Raw genomic sequence first — 12,070 nt, 5'->3', positions numbered from 1 at the left:
ACCAGCAGCCTTATGCTATGAGCACACATGCTAACCAGCTGAGATAACTGGCCTACCTGCCCCAAACTAACTAAGTTCTAGGAAAGGAAATGATCTCACCTTGAACTCCTGTAGTTTTGACATGACCACAGGCATTTGTCGAAGCAGGAGAGGGTGTTTCTGCTTTTTGATTTGGTTTCCATCATCCTCAGCGAAGAACCAGCCCTGCAGGTTGTCCTCCTCTGATAAAAAACAAACACAATATCACAATTCAGTAATGTACAGTATGCAGTCAGCAAGTTATCTGTTTTCTGAACTAATGGCTCCAAGAGTCGCCTTGTCAAGTCAAATCTAAATAAATACACCTGTTAAAGAAAGACTAGCCAATAATGTTTACAATGAATGAAGTAAAGAAAAATATAAACCAATAGGTCAATAAAGTCAACTGAATGCACGCAGACACAATTGAAAAACAATTGTGCGGCTGAGACAAGTGGCAGTATACTGCCAGACAGTACCTAGAGCCAGCTTCGCCATTTGCAAGTTACTGATCCATGACTGCTTGATGGCTGGGCTGAGCGTATTGAACACCGCACTGAAGTAAGTGGGTTTACCCGCCCTGCAAATAGAGAGAACAAAACAAAAAGACAAAGATGAGAAAAACAAAAGAACATTTGTACTGTCTGTACAATGCATAATTTACAGTATGTAGTTTAAAGTGGCATCTTAAATGTATTTTATTTAACTCAAGAGCAGAAACTGGCCACACAACTCAAAATTCACAACTGCCATGTGCTATCTGGTGCTTGGGGATCAAATACTGAAGAGTGAGTTCATGAACTAGACATCACGTTTGTGTGCAAAACATCAGATGCTTTAACAAGATTGACCTGAAGAATGTGTGAACACTGTGCAAACAAAGAGGCCTGGATTATCCTTTACATTTCTCAGAGCAGTCATGTTAACGTTTGAAGATTCTTGCACCCTTTACAGTTAAGCACCGAATATCATCAAAAGAAAAGGCCTCTATCTGTGTTGAATGGCACTCGTGTGAATAACTGAGTCCCTCCATTGAATGCTGCCTCTGGAGACAGACTGTGACAGGAATGCAATTGAAGTCAATGTCAATTATCGCTTCTATAAGCAGCTCGTGTAGACATTAGGTGTGCTGTACGTGTGGGAAAGTCTGAAATCGCTCGTGTCACTCCTGGCTGACGGCGAGAAGCGTTGTGTTTTTTTGCGACTGAGGGATCGAGGAAGGAATGAGAGAGGCGCAGCTGTGTTTCCAAACATACCCGTGGATAATCTCACCAGCTAAATACAGAAGGGGTGAGCGATGGAGTGAGGAAGTGAAAGAGAGACAGAAGCAAAAGACAGTTATAGACGCAGAATGTGAAAAAGTCAAAACAATGTGGACCCCAGGGGAACCATGTGCAGACTGTATCCGTGTGTAGATGTGTCACATTAACATTTTGTGTTGAGCAGCAGCAGCTGGGCAGACTTCTGCTGCAAACACTGATGCACATTTTCTCCCCTGTGATTCATGCCTCAGATTAGAGCTGGTGGAGAAACTTGTTTATCCGAATAGCCAAATGTGCTTTAATACTCTCTCCCAAAGCCAAAGGAATACACAGAGGCTGGCAGGACAGACGGAGAAAGCAGGGTAAAAGGGGATAAAGGCAAACCCAGGATAAACACAACACTTTAGGGGGTGAGGCCTGAGACAGGAGACTGTTGAACATACTGTCAGTATAAAAGATTAATTAAATCAAATGTGTATTTAAAAAAATAAAAATAAAACAGACTTGTCTTGTTTGCCAGGCAGCTGAAGTTGGATCCTGCACCGGTCAGCTGCCCTGATCTCCTCCTCCTTCTTCAATATCAGCCTCTGGAGACCTGATACCCAGTCCTGAGCCACTGTGGGATTAACGTTCTGTACACAAGAATAATGATGGAGAGAAAAAAACAGAGACAATGAGAAGGAGGAAGAGAGCCGTGATATTGAGAGAGACAAGAATCGAGTTGGAAAGGAGGAGAAGGAACAGACACAACAATGGGAGAGGGAAGGGAATAAATGCACTTGACAGCATTTCAACATCAATAAATCATAACCGCATTTATTTAAAGACATTCCACGAGTCAAAAAATGAAGAGCATTCCTAAGAGGATCTGATGCTCTTCCTATCAACTACAATGAGGTTGTATTGGCCTGCGCTATACTGTAAATCATTTCTAGCACCTTTGCTTTTCAATATATGTGTTTATGAGACGGCCAAGTTATTACAAATTTCCTTCAACAAAATGTCAACAAACACTACGGCCACGAAACAGATCATGCTGTTGAATAAATACAGCAGCTACAGCAGCAGTTTCAAGCTAAACAACCTCATAAATTGTCCAGTTTTAATGGAACATTGTTTTGCCATATATACTCTAGATTAGAGCTGAACAATTTGGGGAAAAAATATCTAAATGCAATTTTTCTGACGAGATACTGCAATTTGATTTGTCGTGTAATTATTAAAGGTCCTGCTTCAGCTCAATATTCACTGTATAACAGATTGAAAACATGTGATGGAGCATTAGCATAGAGATGCTATCAAATGTGCGACTGTCACATAAGAAAGACGGAAGAATTTGTACAACCACACACATGACAGTTTGAACTCTGGGTCAGACACAAAACCCAAAACATAAATTGTAAGTTGCCGAATTTGTGATTGTATTGTGTTAGATTGTAATTTCAATTTAAAATCAATTAGCTATTCAGCGAAGTAATCCAAAAATATTGCCTTTAATTTAAGGATGACATCTTGACCTTTCCATAAACACATGAAGAGCCTTTCAGTACCCAACTATAATTAGACCACTGTCAGTATCGTGTAGGAGGCAGCATTTAGTGCTGAGGAATGTTTCGACAGCGTACCATTCACACATATCAGTCCTGCCTCTTTCTTTCCTTTCCCTTTGCCTCTGCGTCAATCTCCATCTCTCCCTCCATCTCTTGGACACATGTCCCTGTGAGAGCTTCTCTGTTACTCTGCCTCCCACTCTGCCTCTGACAGACCGACCAGCGCAGCACAAACACAGCCACACACTCCCCTGCTGTGCTCCGCAAACTACGCTTCCATCACACTAGCACAGACCGGCCTGTGTGTGTGTGTGTGTGTGTGTGGTCACATGATATGACAGGCTTGAACGGTGCAAATCAGGACATAAGAGACTCCTAGTCTCTCTAAGACAAATTGCCCACGCTGGCACATTCCACAGCCTAAACATTATATGCCTACATAACAGCCCATTCCTTATGAACATCTGTGGGGGAGACATGATGAATGTGATTTTAAAAGTCGTTAGGTGCACCGAAGGAACATTTATCAATGTCAACTTTTGCCAAGCTTCCAAGACTATTTTTAGACAGCATGAGCAATAGAAAATATCTCATGTTTAGTCCAAATAACATAAAAAACAAGTACTCAGTGTTTCATCATGGCTTAGACTTACAATAATTCTTTGTTTCTGTGATGAACTCACAAACTTTGACCTAATTTTTTGGATACAGAGACCCTTTCAGACATGATTAACTGATACTTGTCTGGAGTAAATATGAATGATTTCAATCAAACTTCCCACAAAGAAAAATCCATCCATCCATTATCTATACACCGCTTAATCCTCACTAGAGTCGTGGGGGGGCTGGAGTCTATCCCAGCTGACTCAGGGTGAAGGCAGGGGACACCCTGGACAGGTCACCAGTCTATCACAGGGCTACACTTGGAGACAGACAACCAAGCACACTCACATTCACACATACGGACAATTTAGAATCACCAATTAACCTCAGCATGTTTTGGGACTGTGTGGGAGGAAGCTGGAGAACCTGGAGAGAACCCACGCTGCACGGGGAGAACATGCAAACTCCACACAGAAAGATCCCAGGTGTCCTCACTGGGACGCAAACCGGCGACCTTCTTGCTGCGAGGCAACAGTGCTAACCACAGAGCCACCGTGCAGCATACAAAAAAAAATGAAGACTAGAAATATACTGCGAGTTTAAATCAGTGCTTGTGTTCATGCAGTCATATGTTACCTGGTAGTTTCCTTTGAGGCTGCTGATCATGCTGGAAATTTGGTTGACCAGGCTGAGATCATGGATGAGGTTCTGCAGGTCTTGGTATAGCTGACCGGGCCCCATGTACAGTTTACCTACACAGACACACATTTGTTTAAAAAAAAGAATTCACAAATTTTACACCACAAATAAATTGTAACATATGTGAAACAATCCTGACATGTTTTGTTGGTTGAATTATGGCCTTATTCTCAGCTCACAGATAGCACTGCGATCCCAAATAAACAGCCGTGTCCTGAAAGCACTTGAAAATGACACAGCAAGAAAAAGACCAAAAGCTGATGTCTCAGCTGTCAGCAGTCTCCTTACAGAAAGCTGAGCACACAGGCAACAATGAGGGAGGCCGGTCTCGTGGGGGAAGCGGTTAAAAATTGGGACTAACAAAGTCAAAGATCAATAGAGAGCAATCAGTCGGTTTCCCACAGGCAGCAGTGACAGCTCTGCAAACTCCGGCAGTGATTCTCATCCATGAGCTCGCTCGTTCACAAGGACACTATCATCCACTGTTAGCTTTGAGAGGCTGCACACCTACTACTGTTTGTTTTTTGCATGTCACCTTACATCATCCCTGCTGCTCTTCCCCTGTGTACCTTCTCCATGCATGCTGCTAGGGATTTGCCTCTCATCTTATTTGCATTTGTCCTCAAAATATCAAACCCGACGATCCTATGTGATGTGATCAGAGCAGTTATTCAGCCGTTGTTCTGTATCAATAGAAAACAACAGCCTGTGTTCTGGATACACAAAGCACTGCTGCACAAAACACATCAAAGGCCTGACAGGCCACGAGTCTCTCTCTCTCTCTCTCCCACGCACAAAGTCATGATGATAATCACGGAGAACACAAAGCACAGGGGAGAACGCCTGTCAGTTGGTCAAAGTTGCCAACCGACAAATAATTGAGGTCAGTTTTTTTTCAAACGGCTCAATTAACAAGAACTTTTTTTTTTGTCTTCTTCAAATTAAAATCTGGCTTCAAACATTGCGGTGCATGAATCATCTTCAGCTCTAAACACAACCGCTGTGAGTGGAAAACAGCGAACAAAGAGTTAAACTGCATCAGAGTCTTTGGCACCAGAATGCCTTCAGCTTCGTTTGCTTCTGCCATTCTTCTCTCTTCTCCCTTTCCTTCCTTCACCTCCTCCTCGTCTCTTACCACAATAGTCACTAAGCCTGACTGGTGCTCCAACTCCATGGCAACCCAGCCCAAGTCCCCTGCTGGAGGCCTTGTTGACTGGGCATTCAGGGAAAACCTTAGCCTTGTTTGTATATCGCCAAATGTCGAATTTGTAGGTGGTCTCTGGGAGAATTACTCCCAAAATGTTTCCCTCTGAGCTCGTCTGCAAGAGGCGGCTCGCACGGTAAAAAAAAAATTCTTTGTCATCTTCACACATGCGTGAACACAACTGGTGTATGGGTTTTGGGTTTCGCTGATATTTTCATGGCCGACGACCTCCTGTTGGATTTAATTTGTGCCACTGGAGCAAATCAATCCCCCCACGATACACTTATTGATGATGTTTATTTACTGAAGGCAACAGATAAATCAACTGCTGGGGTGGATTTCACACTTTGGTGAGCATGTTTATGTAAATTCGAAGTAACTGCCTTGTCTAAGTGAACTGTGTGCAATTTTCAAGGCTCATCAGGCTGACACACAGGGGGCTAAATGCAGGTCAGGGCAGAAATGCTGAGTAAACCTACATGCGTTTGTCCTAGAAAGGCTAAATGCTGCTAAATCTACAGCCATGGAAGACAGTGCTGTGTTAAAACCTGGCCTATAAAAATAAAAGATTAATTAAACTACAAATTTGGCAATATCCCTGCACTTGCTTTGAACTTAAATCAAACAGACATGTAGTTTGCATCTAAATCCTTTAATATCTATTGATAAGAAGCCATGTGCTATTTGTATAATGGGCCTCAAAGCTAACCGTGCAGTTCTTCCCTATTTTTAAATAAATATGCATAAGAAGAAAGCTGATATGATGTCAAATGTGTACATAAAAGCAATATATACCATCTTGTGCTGTTTATTATCTGTATTTAGTACCAGAGATAAGCCCCGAGGAGGAATATATTCCTATCATCGCTGACCATTCCCACAGACTAGACTGGCACTGTGCAGCTCATTTCAACCTGGGTCCAACTCTCTGAATGGCTCTTTGTGAGGTTGCCAAATGCCAAGAGCTTTCTAACAAAACAGGCCTGGGAGCATCTTCAGAAGCAGGCCAGTCATCCCAGCAATTACACATTTCCTAAAAAACAAACAATATATCTACAAATTACACACTGGCTGTGAGAGCGGCGGGGAAAATGTAACTACAAATGACCGGTTTGCACGGTGGTCTGATGGCCATGCAGCGTGGAGCAGAGATGAACTCAGCAGAGAGACATGCAAAGAGGTGACATCATATGCTGGAGAGTCTTTCATTGCCTTATAGCAGGCTGGTCACTGAGCTGCTTTTTGGCTGAACACAGAGGACTAAGAAACAATAGTTTCCACTTGTTAAAAGTTCCTGGACAATGCACACATTTGTAACACAAACACACATTCCCACAGACACACACAGAAGTGAAGCTGGTCTGGAAATAACTGCATCAGAGCGAGTGAACCAAGTGAAGGTCAGTCTGTTGTTATTGATTAATACAGCGATCCAGTCCCGTCAAGGCAAAGAGCAGTTCTTTTTCAAGCGATGGTAACGCACAATAATATCACCAACTTCCACAACATCTACTTCAATTAACTGCTACTTGTGAGAGCAAACACTACACTGAGACCCATATGGCCTTCCTCAGGCTTTTAAGGAGAGTGCACATACACTTGTATCATCGCAGCAGGTCTAAGATGAGGCTGTGAACCTGTCTGTCAGTCGCAGCCATAGGAAAACCCTAAAGTCAGAGCAGATGTTACTCTGGTCTGTTTGTGCCATCTGTTAACATACACCCATCCAACGGTTGAACTGTTCGTAAGTCTCAGTGAAGTATCAGATGATCTGCCGTTAGATGCTGCAGTGGAGGGCACATTGAGGTAAGAATGAAGAGGGCATGAAAGCAGCTAAAGGAAAAAGTGAAATATATAAAGGCAGCAAACTCAACAACCAGACGTAGCTGTGGACTGTATGCTACAACACATACAAAAAAACCAACGCAAATTTCATTAGGAGATAAACGTGACACTGTGACACCTGTCAGGACAGGAGTGAATATCCTGTGAGTGAATCACAGCCAGCATTTGAGAATGGGCGAGTCAGTGAGCTACACAGTGCAGTGTGTACTTCAGTGGGAGGGATTCCAGCCCACCACCACTGGCAACTGAAACCGTGAGCTTTTGACCTCTTCTTAAATACTTATAACCTTTGACAAACCGCGGATAATATCGCATCAAAGCACTCCCCAGCTCAGCAATAAAGCAGGCTAACATTACTTCAGCGCACACACATATACACGCCAAACAAATCCGAGAATAAAATCTGCAGTGCTGTGACCACAAAATCATAGAGTCTCTTTATGCTACTTGTTTGTCTGATCTGGGCCTTTTAAAGTGGCTGAGCAGCTGTCTGTGACAGGGAGAACCCAGTGGAAAGACTGAAATCATTGGACTCAGCAGCCAGCATACCAGAGTATTAGAGAAGGAAAAAAATCAACACTCAGTGACTGGATGGTCTAAGCAGGGCTGACCCAATTTAGCCATTTATTATTTCTATCAAGTAGAGGATTGCTTTTTTTATTTTGAATTTTCTAAAATGACGTAAGTTGAAAACTCAGTCTATTTAATCAATTTCCTCTCACTACCGCATATTTTGTAATCCTGCAAATAGTTTGTGCATAGAGATATTTACCTTTAGTCACCACTGAAAAGTTCAGTAGCCACTTAGCTAGCACAAGCAGTTAACTGACCGGTATTTGCTGGCTCCAAATTCAGACTCTCAAACCTACATGTCCGATACAAAAACCAATCCTCCAACACTGGCGCTGTCTTATCAACTAAAATCACTACATTCTCTACCAGACCTTCTGCCCACAGTTGACAGGAGACAAACAGTGACTCACAGACCCGTAGAAAGCTTATTTAGAGGAGCTGAATGTGACGCTGTGTTTCATACTTGGCTTGGCGTTGATCACCACCTTCTCCCCCGAATGAGGGGCTGGGTAGCGGCTGCTGTCGGCCATGTCCTCACTGGATCCGAACTCCAGCACCTCCACGAAGCTCAAAGGCACGCTCCACTTCAGAAGGAACTTCTGGTCGAGCGGAGCATTCCCACTACCACTCCCACTGCCATCCTGACATCTGAAAATAAAAGGATGATGAAGGTTATGCGCCAAAGTGGCTCTGGTTTGTGTTATTAAGGCCTTCCATGTGAAGTATGAGTGTACGAGATTGTGAAGATATGAAGGAGAAAAATGTATATCCATGTGGAGGAGGTGTATGGATGGAGTGTTGGAAAGATAAGAGGAGGGAAATCTTCATCTAGGACAACATAGTTTTGTACAACTCAGTTTCCCAGAAGCAGTACGTTGTGGCTAGAATTACAGGACAGGAACTGAAAAGCATACAAATTGGATTTTTCAGGCCACAGTTCGTACATATGTTCCAAACCCAGAGACTCACTGTGGTCAAAGGTCACCCCAAGGACACTCGTCACATGCTGTGTTTACAATCATTCTTCTGGAAGACTTGTGAGTTTCCTTTCAGTTTAAGACAGATTTTCCTCCTACAGCAGGCAAACTGATCCCCACAAACAAGACCCCAACAAAAATATACACTCAACAACAGTGTCTAAAATTGTAAACGGGCAGAGAGATTACAGGGTTTTGCACCCGAAGACAGGAGAAGGTGCAAATTAAAAGAGAGATTAGGTCCAGGTCTGGGTTGTGGTCACTCTTACCGGATGTTGGGTGTGGCACACATGAGCACGTCATTGAGCAGGAAGAGGCGTCGCTCCTTGGTTTTGATTATTTCACCCCGCTCATTGTAGACCGTTTCCACCATGTCGTCGGAGCGAATCAGGTAGCGGCTGCCGTTACTCAGAAGCTAATAAATAAATCAGAGTAACAATATGTGATTGTACAGCAGAGGTTTGGAGCTCTAAATAGTGTTTGTTTCAGTACATTTCTAACAATAGCCAGCTCAAAGAGGGAATGGAGACCAACAAAAGACAGAAAATACTCCAGACTTCATTAGGCTTTATTGGCTCGTGTCAATCTTACTTCACCCATTCTTGCTTTGTTCACTCCCTAATGTGTAACCACTCATTTTGGATAACAGGATATAATATATGGATGTCAACAGTGACTCTGAGCAATTAAAGGCTATGAGGAACAACCCATCTGCCCCATGTAGGGCATTCTGTAAACACGTTTCGACACAGATGCCAGAGTGGGTGGCTACAGATAGACAAATAATTACACCTTGGGGAAAGCTGGTGTTGTCTGCACATGTTGTGCTAAGCCATGCGCTAAAAATATGGCATTCAGTCAGGAGAATACTTGGTAGAAATTATGAAGCTCAAGAGCCTGATGGCCGCCCACATTGGGACACAGAGAAATGCCACAGCATATGCTAAAAGAATAAAACATGAGCAGAAATTTGCACACTGACTGAGCAATGAGTACATTAATCAACTCGAACACCACTTTTTTAACCAGCATGTAAAAAAAAAAAAATGCACCGTCAGAAAATCGTACAACACAATAAACACAGACTCCAACAAGCAGTGACGGCAGCATTATGTGAATACTGTGAATGAATACATAGCAAAGGACAGACCTTGTTGAGGTAGCGTTCGTTCATGGCCTTTGCAATGTGACGGATCTCGCAGCGCTGGTCAGCCTCCCTCTTCTTTTCATTGAGCTTCTCAGCCAGGGTCTCCAGTTCAGTCAGGGCCATCTGCAGGGGCAGACGGTCAGCGTGGCCGACTGGTGTGTTCTTTAGCATGTCCTGATGAGGATGACAGAAATCACAATCAATCAGTCCTTTGTGGATTATCTAATCATCCAATGTTTGAAACAGTTAATGAAAAACTCTAATTAAATCTGCAAAAATGTGTCAACGGCATCCGATGAATGGATGTTCTCTTCTACTCTCATTTTTCTATTTTTACATCCAAAAACTAGTTTGATTGGATCCAGTGTCCCATTTTTTATTTTTATTTTTTTTACAACAGACACAGAAAATATAAACATACCAGGGCAACAGAAAGCAATATCAAAAGAGATGAGGAAACCATGCCCCCTCTGAGCAATTCCCTTGCCTCCTCTTGAAATTAGCATTTGAAAAACAAAGGGGCTTGATTTATGAGCGTGGCACTCCCTCTGCTGGTGAACACACTGTATATACAACACTGTCTACTGCATATGCATACTTGGATATTAGTGTAAAGGAGGTTAAAAAATGAAATATACCTGAAGGAGTAAAATGAACTGTGGGAATCTCTGGATAGGTTTCATCATCAGGCCATACAGAGTCATTCGGTCACTGCTGGTCTCCTGACGATGCTGCAGAAGAGAAAACTGGTAAATCACATTGCAGGGATGAAATAGTCTAACGTCTTTTTAGTATATTTTTGGAAGGAAATTATTGTTTTGATTACGTGAATAGCTGTCTTCAGTGTCAACAAGTAGCTAAACAACTGCAAGAATTTCACTGAATGAAGAGGTAAAATAAGTAGCTGTAGCTCGCTCTATTAAAATGCACAATAATTAAAAAGCTCTAACAGTGAACACATATGTGCATGTTTGTCTCAGAGAAAAACTCTGATATCTGCGCAAGAACAATATTCATGTTCGCCATTTCCACGCAGTATTGTAGTTCTACTGTTACGTTAATACTTTGCGTAGGTATGCTTTTTTCAAACCTTGAGGAATTCCAGGAAGCCAGGTTTAGAGGCGCACGTCTTCCTTACGACTGCCATTGCAGTGCTGAAGTTGTTCACATATTCACTGTAGGCATCCAGCACCATGGACTTTGAAAACTGTAGAGAAACACAGATGTTAAAACACATTGACTCCTCGCAGGAATATATTGCATCACGTGATTTGTAACAACTTCAGAAGGCAAAGACAGCGGACACACATTCAGCCGATAAAGGGGTCAGACGAGAAAACAGGAAATTCTGAATTTTGTTGTTTAATTTGTAAGACTTTTTAAAGAGTATAGCTGCAGAATCATTAAAATTGAAATTTCTGTGCACAAAATGTGGTAAGCACACTTTTTTTCTAATCTAATAATCATGCATTCACTATTTTGTATATTTTAAATTATAATAAAGCATGTGCAATCAAAATATTAGCTTAACACAAAGAAAAATTGCTATCAGCCCATATGTAAACATACTTTATTAGTTTTCTTTGTCACATCTTTTACAAAAGACTTGAGCGTTCTCTCCAAATTTTGCACTGCATATTTAAACTGATAGTTGGTTTTTTGTTTGTTTTAGAGGGACGTGTGGTTTAGTTAGAGTAGTTTGCAGCTTCATCAGTTAGTTTATGAACTGAGTTCCATTTATAAGAATGGTTTTAAAATATATAATGTGGATCTATATAACGTACTACTGCTATAATTTCTATAGTGAATACAGAGCTGCACTAGTTGTTTTGAGACTTAAACATTGAAACTACTCTCTTCTTCACTCTACAAAAGATTTTCCTTTAAAGCTCCATCAGGACCAGTCTTGACATGATCTGCATTAGCAGGTATTTGATGGAAGCTGAATTTCCCTCTGGGATTAATAAAGTCAAAGTCTAAGTCTAAGTCTCAGCTGTAGCACCGTCATTTAAAGAAATGCATCCAGAACAAGCTTGAGCTGTCATCATGAGTCAAGTGTTATTGGCAACTGGCAACTAATCCGTGTCTGTATTGTCATCAGTGGACATGGCAGCAGCACCTGACTCATCTTTTGTAGGAGATATGTTTCTGACTCCATCATGAAAGCCAGTGGCCACTGAAGACCCGTGAGG

The 12,070-nt window shown here is 42.1% G+C and overlaps 1 protein-coding gene across 3 annotated transcripts in view; it reads right to left on the bottom strand.

Moving 5' to 3' along the window:
• Positions 1-12,070, bottom strand: part of arhgef10 (Rho guanine nucleotide exchange factor (GEF) 10) — a 52,634-nt gene that overhangs the window by 21,749 nt on the left and 18,815 nt on the right. For all 3 annotated transcript variants that reach the window (XM_008276889.1, XM_008276888.1, XM_008276890.1), the window contains 9 exons: positions 10,969-11,085; positions 10,517-10,609; positions 9,882-10,052; positions 9,001-9,146; positions 8,218-8,402; positions 4,070-4,185; positions 1,785-1,912; positions 498-598; positions 100-221 (listed from right to left, as the gene is read on the bottom strand). In XM_008276889.1, the coding sequence (XP_008275111.1) occupies positions 100-221; positions 498-598; positions 1,785-1,912; positions 4,070-4,185; positions 8,218-8,402; positions 9,001-9,146; positions 9,882-10,052; positions 10,517-10,609; positions 10,969-11,085 (1,179 nt within the window). The remainder of the gene's footprint in view (positions 1-99; positions 222-497; positions 599-1,784; positions 1,913-4,069; positions 4,186-8,217; positions 8,403-9,000; positions 9,147-9,881; positions 10,053-10,516; positions 10,610-10,968; positions 11,086-12,070) is intronic.

The sequence above is a fragment of the Stegastes partitus genome, unplaced genomic scaffold (genome assembly GCF_000690725.1).
Source record: "Stegastes partitus isolate 25-593 unplaced genomic scaffold, Stegastes_partitus-1.0.2 Scaffold82, whole genome shotgun sequence".
NCBI lineage: Eukaryota > Metazoa > Chordata > Actinopteri > Pomacentridae > Stegastes > Stegastes partitus.
The sequence above is the reverse complement of the archived record's forward strand: the minus strand, read 5'-3'. Positions and strand labels throughout refer to the sequence as shown.